Source organism: Phyllostomus discolor, chromosome 11 (assembly GCF_004126475.2).
Source record: "Phyllostomus discolor isolate MPI-MPIP mPhyDis1 chromosome 11, mPhyDis1.pri.v3, whole genome shotgun sequence".
In the NCBI taxonomy this organism is placed as follows: Eukaryota; Metazoa; Chordata; class Mammalia; order Chiroptera; family Phyllostomidae; genus Phyllostomus; species Phyllostomus discolor.
This window is the reverse complement of record NC_040913.2, coordinates 6,477,899-6,494,178: the sequence shown is the minus strand read 5'-3', so window position 1 is coordinate 6,494,178 and position 16,280 is coordinate 6,477,899. Positions and strand designations below refer to the sequence as shown.

General features: G+C 42.2%; 1 protein-coding gene across 8 annotated transcripts in view; it reads left to right on the top strand.

Annotated features, from left to right (window-relative positions):
* The window catches only part of MBNL2 (muscleblind like splicing regulator 2), a 152,657-nt gene that overhangs the window by 116,572 nt on the left and 19,805 nt on the right, over nucleotides 1-16,280 (top strand). The window contains exons 6-9 of one of the 8 annotated variants that reach the window (XM_028527067.2): nucleotides 1,415-1,468; nucleotides 2,104-2,257; nucleotides 8,600-8,635; nucleotides 9,952-10,046. In XM_028527067.2, the coding sequence (XP_028382868.1) occupies nucleotides 1,415-1,468; nucleotides 2,104-2,257; nucleotides 8,600-8,635; nucleotides 9,952-10,046 (339 nt within the window). The remainder of the gene's footprint in view (nucleotides 1-1,414; nucleotides 1,469-2,103; nucleotides 2,258-8,599; nucleotides 8,636-9,951; nucleotides 10,047-16,280) is intronic. The other 7 variants (XM_028527071.2, XM_028527066.1, XM_028527070.2 and 4 more) reach the window with 7 other exon arrangements.

Genomic DNA, 16,280 nt, shown 5'->3' with positions numbered 1-16,280 from the left:
TTTACTGTTTCCCATTTTGAGGGTTTAGTACTATTCCATTTTATCTCAAATGCCATAGTTCTAATGAAGAATTTTAGGATATAACATTTGAATTTATTACACAAACCTTAGGGATTTACTTATTGTGCTAAACATAAAAAGGGGTATTTCATTTTTTTATTTGCATTGGAGCTATTCTTTCAAGTTTTTTATTTTCACAGAATTTTCATCGTAGAATTATTCAATTTCTTGCAATTATCCAGGAATAGGAAAATTTTTCATTGTGGTCTCAATCAATCAATATTTGTTATTATTTCAGCTGTCTAAATGAAACTATCTGCCCAAAAGTATGGTTGTAAATTAAAGATATTATTTTATTTCTATTATTTCAAGCAGTACTTTGCCATTTTTCAGCTGTTTTTATTTTTAGTTATTGTACTTGTTCTAACAAAGAGTTCCACATCTCATTTACTGGGTTGGTCGCTGATTGTAGCTAAAAGTACAAATAGAATTACTAAATATAAAATATTTTGATATGTGAGGACACTAAATACCTTTTTAAAGGGTATTTTATTAGCATGATCCGGTAAGTTGTTTGAAATAAATTGAATTCTAATTTCAAATGTAGTGGAAAACTTAGAATGGATGATAAGTTAGTCATTACAAACAATATAATGGAATAAAAGTGGGAAATTTGAGAAGCTTACTCTCCAAATTCAAACCTGGTTACGTTTGGGGCCGTATTCCATGTCGCCAAATCCAAGCTAGCAGAGTGAAGAGAAGAACTGAGACAATTATCCACATGATTCAGACAAAAAATTAAGATCCAAACCCAAATAGTTTTGCCTAAATAATCTTGTGTTTGAATATTTTTTGCCTGAATTTTTTTGTCTCAGTTTGCCACTTCATTTTGTTAGGCTAGATCGTCGTTAAAAATTCATCAAATTTAAGATACTATCTTTTTTTTCAACTGGGATTGTATATACTCAGCACATTGACTATTTTATATTTGAAAACTAACTTATCAGAAGTTCTCCAATTCTACAGCCCTTAAAAGTTTTGCATTTTTTTCTGAAGCAATATAAAAAATGCTTATGGTGTGTATGCAAGCTGCTGTTTTGATTAACTTTCCTGAATTTCAAACATCTATATTTTACTCTCTTATATGCTTTTAACTAAGGTATAGTAGATGCATTTTTGCTTCGATACTAATTTAAGGTGTAATATTCATTTCTTTAGAGAACATTTTTGTTGTTGTGCATGCCTAGTGTTTTGTACGTTGTATATTGCATTCAGAATATTTTTTTCCTTCTCACCTATCCACAATGCAATGCCGTTCCCATGATGCACCTCTGCTTGCTGTTTACCTGTATGTTAATTCGCTTGAATCCCATTGGCCCACTGCCATCATGTGCTCGCTGCCTGTTATTAAAAGACTCAGTCGACTGCCAAAGCAATGAAGCGACCTCTCGAAGCATCTGTAGACCTGGTACTTTGACCTTTCACCTTTCGCTTTGCATGTAGCTTTTCAGAGACCCATCAGAGATTTGTATTACTTGTAAAATACTGGTTGCCAAATATCATTATTATTAAGTAATGAAAAAATTCAATAAGGTGTTTAGCCATCTCATTTTCATATGTAATATATAAAATAAATTAATCCTAACAAATTTTAATACCTTTTCCAAAAGAGTGAAGCAAATTTAAATTACTTGGCTCAGAAAAATGCTCATTATAATTCTTATTAACAATTAAATTCAAGAAATTGTCATTTCGTTAAAGAAAAGAATAGGTATTAATAACAACACAAATGCTTCTTTCCCTCCTTAGACTAGTGTAACTCATTTTAAAAGCTGAAGCCATTTTTTTTTGTTGTTGTTGTTGCTTGATAGTTTTTCTTTTCCTTAGTTGAGATGCTACCGTTTGGGTGACAGAAATCATGCTTTCGCTCTCAATAACAAATTCGCCCTCACTCGACATTGCCGCTGTTTAAGTTCAGGTGCATGGCAGGGGCGTCTCCTTAGCTGTCGTTTTTAAAAACAATGTTGCAATTGATGATCTCTTGGACACTGAAGATGGATCCGCCTGGAGTTATACACACCTTGTCCACTTCTTCACCCCTAGGCCTTTCCACCTGGTGCTCTCCACCCTCTACCAAAGAGACAAGCACTTGAAAAAAGCAACGGTGCCAGCGCGGTCTTCAACCCCAGTGTCTTGCACTACCAGCAGGCTCTGGCCAGCGCGCAGCTGCAGCAACACACGGCATTCGTCCCCACAGGTATGGCCCTGACCGCTCCGCGTCCTGTGTCCGTGTGCCCTTCCGGTCATGTGCTTTCTCCTCATTCCTTTCAGCTGTTTGGTGGCATCTAGTGTGCTCGGAAAGGTATGATAAATACAACCTGAAACTCATCGTTGTCCTAGCTAGCTAGACGTGTTTACCTTGGCTTGGAATGAATGATAGCTAAAGACCATTAGGAGATTCTAAAGCCAAATATTTCATACAGCGAAGTGACAGGTTAAACCCAGGAGAAGCAGATAGCACTTTAGGCCTTTTAGTTTCTCGTATTTTCCATACTCTGCGTACAAGTGTTTATGTAAATAAGACCTCTTATGTAGGACAAGTGAAATTTGTCATTAACCCTGAATGACCTAAAAAAAGCAATTCCTGTAAATACTAACCTTTTCTTTTCTATTCCTATTCAGAGCACTAAAAACAAATGAGACTATTCAAATTAAAGCAACCCTCTACTCATATTTTTACATCCATTCTGTCTCTTTCGCCATTCTTCTCAACTTCCACTAAGTTTACGAGTATAGACAGCGTTCTTCCTTGGTTTCTGAGCCAATGCCTCATAATATGAGATGCTAAGATGCATTAACTCTGTCATTCCACTAAAAGATGAATCCTATTAATCACAGAATCTTGACGTTGGAAGAATCTTAAAGATTCTTAATGATCTCCTGATCCAGCTGATGGTTTTACAGATGAGAAAACTGAGGCCCCCCCACCCCAAATGTGAAGCGACTCCCCACGTTGGCACAGCTAATGAGAAAAAGTCCCCGAACCTAGTTTTCCTCAGACCACTCCACTACAGGTGGCACGGCACCCCTGGCCCTCCATCCATGGGGCCCACAGAGTCCTCCTTTAAAGCTTCGTATAAAACATCAGCTCAAAGTGGAGAAACAAAATACAAGGCGTGCCTGCCCTCCTCCATTCCTTACCCAACGCCCGGGCCGCAGACTTCCGTCCACCACACACCAACACAAGAGGTCACCGGAAACTGACTGTGGTTCTCATTGTGTAGTCTGTGATAGAAGCAGGGGTAATAGTCTCATACTTTCCAGAGCGTCAGGAAAAAAGCAAGAATGAACCAGAGAGTAACATAGGCCTTAGTGAGAAGACTGTCTATTGGGCTCTTAGTTTCAAAGTCAAAATTCTCCCCTAATTGTAACTTAAAGGTGAATACAGATGAGAAACATTTTGATCAAAAAGGGCCTGTTGATCCTAATCCACAGGGTTGGATTTTTCGGGTTTATTAGCCATGTTTTTAAAATCTCATAGCATATCAAGGGTTAACATAGGAGGGAACTGAATAAATATTTTTATGGTATTCTTGGAATAAAATCTATACTTTGAAATGCATTATTAACCTGTTAGCAATATATATTATAGTAAAAACTATAAATTACAAGTAAAGTGGTTCTTAGTACTTAGTTTTCTTATGTTAGTTCTGCCCTACTCTTCAAAACACTCATAGACCTGTAGTAGCCTCTAACTCAGCACTTAGTAGGTCTTCAATTTTGTCTTATTACAACCTTAATTAGTGACATTTCAGTGCAGTTATAGCACAGCGGCTTTTGTACGGGTAATCCACCTGATATAACTTATTTATAAAGTAAAGACTAGAAGGTAAGCTTACCTCGAGGTCCTGTGTGATTTCTCCAAGTGCCTTATTTTCGAGACCTCGTCACGAGACAATTTAGAGGAAAAAAATTAGGGGAGGCTATACCGAGGAGAAAAGCATAAAGGGACAAGTCTGTTTCGGAAGACTGGGTGATAATGCCACTACCATTTCCCGGGGATGTCTGTGAAATCAGCCTGGAGCTAAGCGGAGCAAAAGACCAAAGGCCTTGAACTCATGTTGGACACTTCAGTCCAATAGTGATAGAGTTGTTACATCACTGAAAGAATCCTCACTTTAAGATAGTTCGCCTGGAGACCACTTAAACGCTTCCAAAGCAAGAACGAACATCATCCCTTAAGCCATGATTTGATTATTGTTGAAACGCTTTGTGTTGAAGGCCAATTGGCTGAACTGGCTGCTTGTGGTTGTGCACTTCCGCCCTCTGCTGGATTATTTAAGAACTGTCCAAGTGTGTCCAGCAACCCACAATTGAGTGAGCTTTGGGAGCCCCAAAAGTGGATGGTAGCCCACTTAATTATGTGAACCACAAGTGTTTCCTTCTACAACATGCTATCAATACCATCGTGAACAAACGTGTGGATCTCATGCGCTGAGGTGGTATTTCACATTCTCCCATGTTTCTCCTAAATGATGAAAGACAATAATTTCATTAAAAGGAATTGGCATGACCTTTCCCCCACTCCAATCTATAACATAAATTTCAGTGTTTATCTTGGCTTGAGTGGTCATTTCAGGCTTCCTTTCTCACAAATCACATTTTCAGCCTAATATAAAATGATCATGACAATAATCATTCATCGTGAATCCTTGTTGTCGTAAACCCCGGCAAATTAAGTGATGATGTTCAAAAATATTTTTTGTAACTTAGTAGGTGGTGGACCCATTATTTTTAAACTGGCAGATTTTGACTTTTCTATAAATACTTGAACAATTGCCATAAATATGAAATGAAGAGCATTTTATGCTCTTCCGGAGGTTACCCTTTATGGACAGGTCTCTCAGAGCAATGTTTTGGATGTGCTGCTAAAATTCTCCCACTGACACAACGTGAATTTGGAGTTTAGAAATTCTGCCCCTGGGCTGTGGAGATGTTAACATAAAAATATTATGGGAACGATAAGATTGTTCTTCCAAACCATGCTAAAGTAATTATCATCCTGGTTGATGCCCTAGCACATTTGCAGTGGGTGGGAGTTTTCTTTTTTTTTTCCCTTTTTTGATAGAGATTATTTTAACCTAGTAGTTACACTTTGTCTTTGCTATGTTAGGAAAGCAGCAAAACCCACACGTACTTACAAAAGTAGCAGCATAGTAGGTCTTGGTATTTCTCCAACAGGTTGACTCTGAGTTACTGTGACCCTTCTTATAGCCATTCTCACACTATCCTTCAAAACAGTTCTGCCAGTGGCAGGCACAATTATGTGCATTTTGCAGATGGAAAAACTGAGGCTGTGTCTATGCTGCCAAGTGGGATATGTAATTCATGGAATTATCCAGATAATGCTGAGCCACAGACTCTGGAGTTGAAATCATTTGTGCAACCGAAGCAGAAAACATTTGAGAAGGCTTTGTCGATAAGAATTAGCTCCTTAGTGAGCGGCTTCAGCCAGTAAGAACAAAGACGGCCCACTGACTCCCTCCTCGATTTATGTTGTTACATTGGAAATGTGGACTGAGTAGGGCGGGGGAAAGTGCTAGCACACACATTGCCTAGTGACCGGAAACTGTAATGTTACCTAAGGTTGTCACACATCTTCATGGAAGATGTGTCAGTATTTAGCAGAAATTGTACTTATACAAAGCCAGAACAAAATGTATGTATTCCGTTCAGTTTGACAAGCAGTTCCCGGACCTGTAGTGTGCTCTGGGTTCCTGAGCTAGAGAACGGAACACAGATGACTTCAGAATTAGGTGAAAACCGAATATAAGGCATAGTGTGAAGGGCTATGCTAGAGAAGAGGGAAGCTATTTGAGGGGAGGAGAAAGAGACAATGTATTCAGCCATCGGCCTGTACAGTGACTGGTTGCTATGGAGCAAGAAAGACTCCCCATAGAAGGAGAACTTTGCTTAGCCCTGTGTAGGGAAGATTTTACCAATGAGGGAAAAGCGTCCCTGGTAGGGGAACAGCGTGGGTTGGGAAGAGTGTATTGAGGAATAGCAAGTTGTCCATTGTAGCTATAAAGTCCTTACAGGCCCCGGGGGGCAGAGGTGGGGACATCGAGGTGGGATGAAAAGACAGAGATGAGGCTTGAAAGCAAGACCAGGACCAGAATCTGGCCTGAAGTCAGACAACTGTGCATAACAAAAGCTATGTGTTTGCACTGTTCATATCATGTTTAGGCCATGTACAGACCAGGGCTCACCAAATTAATGTAGCGGAGCATGTCAGCCCCACCGTGAACGGAAGCCCACGTGACTGGCCCAATCCTAGCCCAGAATGGCTGCAGGAGCTGCTGCTGGTGGTTTGCGACCCAGCGACATTCCCATTCACGACACAGGAAAGCCCTCCAGGGAAGTCCCTGTATATTGGGATGCAAAAGAGTAACATGTACTTTTCAGAGGGATGACTCTGAATCCAGCTGTGGTTGGCTTTAAAGTGAAGTCATTCACACACTGGGTACTTCAGTACATTTCAGGCACAAACGGCTCCCAAGACACTGTCACCAATGGCTGAGAACATTCATTCAACCAACCGGTCACCTGCTCTGTGTCCCAGAGACCAGGATGCTCTCTGAACCCTGCTCTCCCAAAGGGCACAGCAGAGAAAGACCAGCCTTCGGACATGTTACCTTTGGGACCCTTGTCGGACATCCAGGTGGACAGGCCTGATGAGCAGGTAGATGGGAAGACCTGGAGCTCAAAGGAAAGAACTGGGCACACTGCACAATTCTGGTACCTTGAGCTCAGAGATAGTATGTAGGTCCTGGAATGATGGAATGATGAATGATGCACCAGGGAAAGGTACAGAGTAGGTGAAAAAGAAGCAGAACAGAGTCCTAGGAAAAGAGCTGTGTGTATTATCAGAAAATATGAGGAAAGAGCGGTTCACTAGGGAGGGAGTGGCCAAGTGCTACATGTTCCCGAGACTCAGGAGCTGAGGTGCACGCAGATGGAAGACCTCCTCCTGGTTGTGGAAACGGGGGACTCTGCTGACATTAGCAGTTCGAGTGGAGAGGCGAATGTGAAAGCCGAATTGGAGAGGATGGAAGAACAAATGGGGGCAAGGAAATGAAAGTGTACATGTAGGTAGCTTCCAGGAAGTTTGATTGTGAAGAAGGTTAGAAGGATAGGACTGGAGAAAATTAGGGTGTCACGAACAGGATTTTGAGGTGTTGCTGTGTATGTCCTAAGCTGGAGACGTTAGCGTGTCTGCTCAACCATCCAGCAGTAGCCCCGTTAAATAGCTTCTGTTCCTGGCTGGTTAATGTTCGCCTGACCCAAATGTAGATCAGGCAAAAAGTCCCCCTGGGGTGGGAACAGTTCAGCAGGGAGAATGGAGAGCCCCAGGTCCCAGATTCTCTATCTGGTATCTCAGGAGGCGGTTCTCAAGCCTAAGTGGGCGCCCCTACCTGACACCCAATCTTCAGTTCTCTAAACCCTTACGTTACTTTTTCATCCCCAGGAACTGAACCAAAAGTAGAGCGCATTTTTAACACAGTTTGTTGTTGTTGTTGGTTTTCAGCCCTCCACAATATAGACTAGTTAGGACTTCTGGTCAGAATTTTCTGATTTGAGTACAGTAATAAGATCACCCACAGGCTAGGTGGCCATCCCCAAGGAAGGGCTAACATCCTCCGTCCCCACCTCCCACTTACCTGCTTAGACATCAGCTTCAGATTTCCTAGGAATTTTGCCAAAGGTCCCCCACAAGGATCACCTAATAGCAAGCTGTGACAACAGTCCCTTAACCCGGGTCCTCACTCAGCCCCAGTTCCGGGCTGTTTTACCTCCACAGTGTCTAGATGTGACTGCTGGGTACCACTCCCTCACCATAACGAGTCTGGGAGCAGAAAACAGATCACAGACGCATCCAGGCCATTCTGTCACTGGAACCTCCATCTCCCTGAATTGCAGAGCTCTCCAGCAGGAATCTAAAATCCACCTGCTTCGGAGGATCCAGAATCTTCATTACTGTTTTTGTTATCACATTGCTATTGACACAAAACCTGTTTATCACCAAACAAGCGACCTGCAATGCAATAAGGTCGGTGTAATTCAGCAAACACAAAACCTGACCTGGATTTCGGAATAGAATTCTATTTCTAGCCTTACCCTTGACGCACAGTACGCACGACCTTGGAGTAGTTACTACGCCTCAGATTTTTCATCTGTAAAATACCCACTTCCTACCTTGGAGGATGAACTTGATAATATCTGCAAAGTACTTGGAGGTCTTCGAGGAAGGACCCTGCTGCATGATCACGTGTCATGCTTACTGGGCTCACGTCCCTGCATCTGAATAGAAAGTCGAAAAGCAGTCTAAGGAGTGAGTTTCGAGTGATATTGGCTTGAAATAAGTCAGATCTATCCGTGCCAGGACTGAAACGGTGAATGACTCTCAAAAGACTGTGTTAACTAACCCTCCTTATTTCTGGTTGTGCTTCAATCTCACCTTGAATGTTAACTCTAAACCGCTAACCTGTTTCTTTCCCTTTGTTCACTTTTTTCCCACCTGCCATTGCATGACATGCAGGGTCAGTTTTGTGCATGACACCCGCTACCAGTATTGGTAGGTTTCAACCTTTCTTTTATTTGTCTTATATATTATGTACGGTACCTTCACTTGCTTGAAATTGATTTGCAAGAGATGGTAGGAATGCTTCAGGAAATGGTAGATCGGAAGGCTTATTTGGCTTTAGAGTTAACATAGAGGTTTGTTACATGTACTTGTATAGTTAAGAAAATGACCGTTTTACTGTGGCTAGGACAACCACGGTGCTAGAGCAACCGCTACAGAACATAAAACCACAAGCACAAGTCTGCTTTTTTAAATTACCTGTATTTGGTTTCTCCTGAGAGTTGATGATGTGTTAGCAGAAGAGAAAGAGCTTACTTTATCAGAGAGGCAGGCTAATTTCATCGATCAATGTTTTTAAAGTTTCCTAGTGGTGTGCCTTTATCTCCTCTTTGCTGTGTGTTAGAATTATCAGAGTTTCCCAGAAGTATTTATTTTTTAAAAAAAAATTATAAATGGATGTATTTTGAAAACAAATATCTGACCTGCCTTGCTTATTGTTCTTTTTAATTTTGCATTGATTTATTTGCGATGATTATTCATTCCTTAGGATCCCCTTAGATATTAACCTCAAATAGCATATAGTTATCCCCATGTGTCCTTATGCCTTGGTACAAAAGCCCGTCTTTAGGACGTATGAATTAATTCTATTTAGAGAAAAGAAAAGCAAGCACTGGCAAAATTTATCTGGCTATTGCACCGTAACTGTGCTAGAATTTACATCAAGGCTATGATTTTCACTCCACAATTATTAACCCAAATAAACCACAATCCCCAGTAATGTCAGTTCAAACAAGCAACCCCAAATTGACACACACAAAAAAATCGACTTAACTGCAATAAATTCAAAAGAAAAAAAAATCCTATCCTAAATTACACCTACGTATTGAACCTCTGAAATTTTAGAACTATGACCAACGGTGAATATGATGTACTCTTACTTAGCTGGACATTGCACTTCAGGTTTCTAGAAGCAACCGTTATGCCAGGCACTGTAGACTCTGAATCGGGAATGATCTATTGCTAGAAGTAAAATGTTTGTAAATACATCAACCAAAGTCATCTGCTTTGGCCTTTCTGGGAATCACTGATTATGTTTTAAAACTTCCTTTAATTGTACTTGTAATAAGCTATTTTCCCTTTTTTATTTCTCTCCCATGCTTCCTTGCTTTGCATTGTGATTGCATGCCATCTGCTGGTTTAACCCATGATGGCTTGCCGCTCTGATATTCACCATGCCAAAATACCACTTCTATTACCATAATGCTACACCCTCCTGTTCATTGCTCCCATGGTTCCCCTCCTGAAAGTACCCATGATGCACAGCGCTACGTCAGCCACTGTCTCTGCAGCAACAACTCCTGCAACAAGTGTCCCCTTCGCAGCAACAGCCACAGCCAATCAGGTTTGCTCCTTTTAAAGCTTTCTTTCACAAATCCCAAACTCTAAATGAGTGCTGATATTTAAAAAAAAATTCTCGGTGAGAATTTTTTTTTCATGTTTATCCATCAAATTTTATTTTTTTAATTAGTTTATAGCAAGCATTTGTGGACAGGTTGCACTTATTTAGAGTTAACATTTACTGCAAATAATGATGTAGCTATGTTTTGTGTTGCACTGTTTGTTTTCGTACCTAATATTGTGTAATTAACCTGACAGGCTTACATTCCTTTTAGTCCAGCATTGCGTATCCAGTGGTTTGTGAATGGCCACAGAGAAATTACAAAGCTCTCCTGCGGGTGCTTCGAAACTGGCTAATTTTGTTTGAATCCATTCAGACCCCATCCATCTGTTATGGAGGAAAAATATATATATTCTCCTCTTAGCAAAGTCTCCCCTTTTCCCTTAGCATCAAATCTGAGGTCTGAATGAGTCATCCCGGGTTAATGTTTCACCCTGGTCGGTCGTGCTCGCTCCCAGGCGCGCTTGGCTCCCCCTGTACCATCTGCTCAGACTCTGGCGGGAGAGCCAAATCGTACCGGAAGAAGAATACCCGGGCACTGAGTTCACAAAGGCTGGATATAACTGTTTAGGGATGTTTAACTCTGTTGGTTTAATGCATGTGCCAATAAGACCGTGGATGTACTGTTCCTCCATGAGAGGCGGTTGGCTGTTTGCCACTCCGTGGTCACAGGCGGACTGTGATCCTAACCCCGGCCAACCAACTCGCACACACGAGCTCCCCGGTTTGGAGATGAGGATGAGTCAGCAGTAACTCTCACCTGGCCTAGAAAAACACGGTACTGTGCATGCCCGCCCTGCAGAGAAGAGCAATCTTGGTTTTGTTTTTAGCTTAGTTTGGGGGTCTTTTTTTGTTGTTGTTTGTTTGTTTGCTTGTTTGTTTTAGATAAAATCAATGTCCTGACAAACGATGAAAAGAGATCTAGGAGCAGGCTGGAGGGCAGGTCCCAGCTAATGAGAACAACTGCAAACACTTGTGTCAGGGCGCACAGGGCGGACGCGAAACTGACTGCCTTCCGGGGGGGAGGGCTCATTCACACTTCCTTTCCATGTTCAAGCGAATAGCGATTCCAGTGCCACAGGTCGTGTCACTGAGAAGATGGGTGTGAAGGCACTTGAATGAGGGACTAAAAATGAAATCCCACAATACCCCTCCCGAGTCCCGGGAAGTGTGCGGAGTAGGAGAGGAGGGCGGGGCCGACGAGGAGGGCGGAGCCGACGAGGAGGGCGGAGCCGACGAGGAGGGCGGAGCCGACGAGGAGGGCGGAGCCGACGAGGAGGGCGGAGCCGACGAGGAGGGCGGAGCCGAGGCCACCAGGGTTCCCAGGCAGATACACAGGGTTCACAGCTCTTCCTGTCTTCACCTCCCTCCTGGCAAATGCCGACTTACCTCTACAGGAACTCAGCTTCAAGACAGAGATAACAAAGAGCAGCAAATAAGTTTGTTTCTTAGCAGGCGGGATGGGAGAAGGGAGGGACAGAGTGTGCCCTTCCATTATTCGGTTCAAAGTACCCCTTTTCACTACTCATTCTTAATCGGAAAGCCAGGTGTCTCTTTCCTTTATATATTAGTCCTGCCTTCCTGAACCATGTCTTTGTGACTTCTCATGGAATTTTTGTTACAAAGTCCCTTCATAAGAGCACAAGTTTGGAGTATGATGGAGTAGTACTGGTTCCAGTGCAATTTTGCCTATGCTGTATGGCAGGTTAAGCACTTCATGTACAGAGAGATCTTCTCTAGGAATGGAAAGGAAGTCAAGACAAAGAAATAATTTGGAGTTTTAGGGGAAATGAGTTTATTATGATAAATACTTGATCATGCATTATTTTAGGAAAAATTATTTTATGATGATCAATACTTGACCGTGTATCATAAATATGTTTCCAGCCAAGTGATTTTTGGGGGGGGCTCCTTTGGTAGAAAGAACTTTGAGAGAGAGATTATATGGGTATACATAGGTTTATATATGTGTGTAGTGAGGCAGGAGTAGAAAATGTGAACTACTCAGAATATATCATTTCGTGGCAGAGTGTAACTGGCAAAGAAACTAACAAGTTTAACTTCAGTGAAATCCAAGGCAATATAAGTAAAAGTGCACCTGATGGTGGATTCAAGAATCTGAGATTCTGGGTTTCGCAGCGTTGAATGGGCTGGTTGCTGCTTTGCACTGCGATGGGAAATCCTTTAGCAGCTCTTGATGAAGATTTGCTCGCACAGGAAAACCACAGAGAAAGGAAATAGCAGTATGCGTAAACTTTCAGATGGGATGTCCTTTATGTACTCTCAACGAGTTTTAAAGTAGCCCAGCAGCTACCAGAGAACTTGGGAAGTCTTTTCGGTGCCGGTGAATCCAGCATTCAGAGGCTGTGGATGAATGTAAAATGGCAAGTTCATCTGCTTAAGATTTCACCCCTTGAACGCTAATTGAATCGTATCCATGTGAATTATGTCATTTGCATGTAATGAATCTCAGTTCCCTCCTCCGTGAGAGGAAGACTAACTAGAATAGACTCCTTGAAACCCCTCCCAGCTTGAAGATTCCAGAAACTGAGTTTCCTTAGCTGTTACACTGGGCCCGGAGTGTGAGATCATCAAGGTAAACCAATGAGTTCAGAGTTCAGCCCAGGACAGGCATCCTGCCTCCTTTTCCTCCACTGGGAGATCTGTCTTTGACACAGAGTATGGCAGGATTTTGACAGGTTTTCAGTTCATTGGATCCATTTAGGCTGTCAGTTCCAATAGTTCAAATCTCACAGGTATCTGTAATTAGATACAAGCCATTCACAGAAGGAAGAAGACAGACCGAAACATCCTGTGACGGATCCTCCAGCTCAGTCTTGCTTAGCATGTCAGCCCCACCCCCTGTCCCCTTGTGAGCCGAGACACACAGACAACAGATCCATCAACTCGATCCTCGGGGCTTCATCAAAATGTCAGCTGTGACAGTTTCAGTTGAACTGGGGCTTGCAGTGTGCAATTACAGGAAAACAACACCCAAACACTTGTGGGAGATAGAAAATACTTTTTTGGCTATTTAGCTCTGGGAGTGGATATGTACACAAAAAGACACTACGTAAATCTCCTAACAACCATTTCCTGTCTCAGTTAAGGCCGTTGGGCCTTCATCTATAAATTACATCTGATATTACTATTATTTACAAACCGCTCATGTACCTGATGCTCTTCTACATGTTTTCTCTCCCATATATTATATATTAAATGTCATAGCATGTGTTTTCTGTTATATGAGAGAGCATTCATACCTTGTAAGCACAGATACACTCTATTCTCACGACAGTCTTTTGAGTGTGGTCATCGTCATCCCATCTCACACACGGTGGAGCTGAAACAGTTTTATCACCGTAGGCAAAGAGAAGCAGCCACACATGGTCTCGTTGGAATTTAATCCCTGGTGGTTTGACTCCAGAGGCCTTGCTGTTAACCTAGTAGTTAACTAGGTGACTAGGTAACTAGGATTACCTGGTAGGTGTTCATACCATGCTACACTGCCCTTCTCTATCATTATAAATGTACAAAAGTCACTTCTTCCACAAACATAACTGTCTTTTGAATGAGACCCAAGAGCAGCAAACTCTGTTGCTAATGCAGCTCAAACAAAGATGAATTCTAAGCAGGGAGATGAAGTGAGCACAGCTTCTAGCTAGTTCTGGAATAGCCAGGTCGTGTTTACAAACCCTGGAGCAGATACATGTTAGTTATAATATATAACCACATGATAATAGCCTCTGTAATACTATAGCCAGTGAGTAGACCGAAAATTGTGGATAATTTCTATACAAGTAAGATCAGTAAAAAGTAGGATATATGCAAAGTAAAAAAGGATTAGTCATTTATCACCATGAAACCAAGTTCATGGGCATATTTTGTGAATCACTGTCCTAGACTTCTAGCTTCTGCCAGTCATCACACAAATAGCTTGGTAATGAGCGAAATTGAAATTAAAAATGAGAATGCCATATAAATCAGCCAACGTAGGCCTCCTCACACAGATAGTCAGAATAGACGTGTCTATAGGTACTGATACGGAAACAAATTTCATCGCAGAGCGCACACTAAAAGAGGTCGCGGAAAACAGCTTAGTATCTGGATTACCTAGCAGTTTTTCATACTGCGAGAAATTTTATTGGCTAAAATGAGAGTGCAGATTTGAATTCCTATAATGTGAATTATTACAGTACCCTATGCTGTCGTTGCTTTATTATTTTTTATTTCAAAACTGCATTCTATTTCTAGAGGGGAGAAAATCATTTCTAAATAAAAATATTTCAAGTCTTAGGGTTTTTTTTTTTCATTTATGCACAGAGATTATTCCGTTTACCTAATCACATCCTCGAAGGCCCAATTAAAATATAATTTATACTCTGGGTCTTCTCCTGATCCCCTGCAGAATGACTTACTTTTCTTTTTTTTTTTTTTTTTAGATTTTATTTATTTATTTTTAGAGAGGGAAGGGAGGGAGAAAGAGAGAGAAACATCAATGTGAGGTTGCTGGGGGTCATGGCCTGCAACCCAGGCATGTGCCCTGACTGGGAATCGAACCTGCGACACTTTGGTTCGCAGCCTGAGGTCAATCCACTGAGCTACACCAGCCAGGTGACGTACTTTTCTCTCTCCTTGGAATTGGTCAAGGACTTTATCCGCACGCTCCTTAAAGCATCGTCACTGGAGAGAAAGAACGACAAGCAGGAATGTGCAAAGGTGTGCAGATAAGGCGGGAAAGTGTGAAGTTGAGCAGAGAAGAACTAACAATAGGTCGGTCCAGGCTTCTGTTTGCAGGAGTGGCCACAACCAAGGCTTCATTCATATTGTGTGGGGTCTTAAATGCCACGTGAAGGGCTGTGCCCCTTGTTTGGCCACTGGAGAGTTTTCAAACAGGATAGAAGCCTAGGAAGAGTGAGCAGCTGCATCCCAGGCAGGCGAGCCTGCCGAGGCCACCAGTGAGACGTTTGACCAAGACCCCAAACTGGGACAGTGGCAGCTGGCAAGCGGCCTGCTTCTCCTTGCCTTTGCTGTGACATGGGGAGAGTTACTTTTAGCCAAAGGGAAGCGCAACAGCTATTTCACACTGTGGCAAAACATGTCCAAACAATGCCACGTGGCAGAAAAAGAAGTTTGGGTGGACATGAAAGGTTAACCGCAGGAAGTTGCCTCTGTAGGGCCTGATCCACGTGCCTTGGAGAACAGCAGTTGGGTGGACAGCGCAGTCACGGGCCTCCAGGGTCTTGCCCCAGGTGCACAGCTTCCCACTTCCTCCCTAAATACACCTTCAGAGCCACAGAAGGTCAAAGACCTCCAGGCCTTTGCTCAGGAGAGAGAGAGTCCCTTCAGATTTGGTGTAAACACACATCGCCCACGTTTCCATGGTGAGAGCTGTGTGGGCGGTGGGTGCACTTGCTTGTCTCATTCGTTCTGGGTCAAGAGTCCCTGCGACGAGGAAACATTCTTACTTGTTGGATGTTAGGATTTTATATATTTTTTAAAATTTTATTTATTTATTTTTAGAGAGGGAAGGGAGGGGAGAGAGAGAGAGAGAGAGAGAGAGAGAGATGTGCAGTTGCTGGGGGTCATGGCCTGCAACCCAGGCATGTGCCCTGACTGGGAATCGAACCTGCGACACTTTGGTTTGCAGCCCCTGCTCAATCCACTGAGCTACGCCAGCCAGGGCTACGGTTTTATATTTTTTAAGCAGCATTCTGTCAGTACCATCACTACCTTTAAAAACTGGTGAGATCAAACTATATTTCCGGCCATACGTTAGGCAACTGTCACATTTTCCAAAAAGGGTAATTCATCTTTAAGATTATGACCTCAAAGTCACATCTTCTGAATCCTCTCCCAAAGATTGAATCCATTCAAGAGAAAGTTGGCCTTAGGAAGGAAGAGCTTATTGAAAAATTGTTGTGTTTTTTTTAATCAACAGAGGATATGTTTATTGGTTTTGAGAGAGACGGAGGGAGAGAGAAAGAAAGAGAAAAACATTGATGTGAGAGAGAGACATCTCCTGTACGTGCCCCGACTGGGGATCGAAACCACAACATTTTGGTGCACAGGACGACACTCCAACCAACTGAAGCACCCGGCTAGGGCTGAAAATTCATTATTAATATATCATATACTACACAACCCTTTATTTGTTGGAATATTTGATAAGTAAGA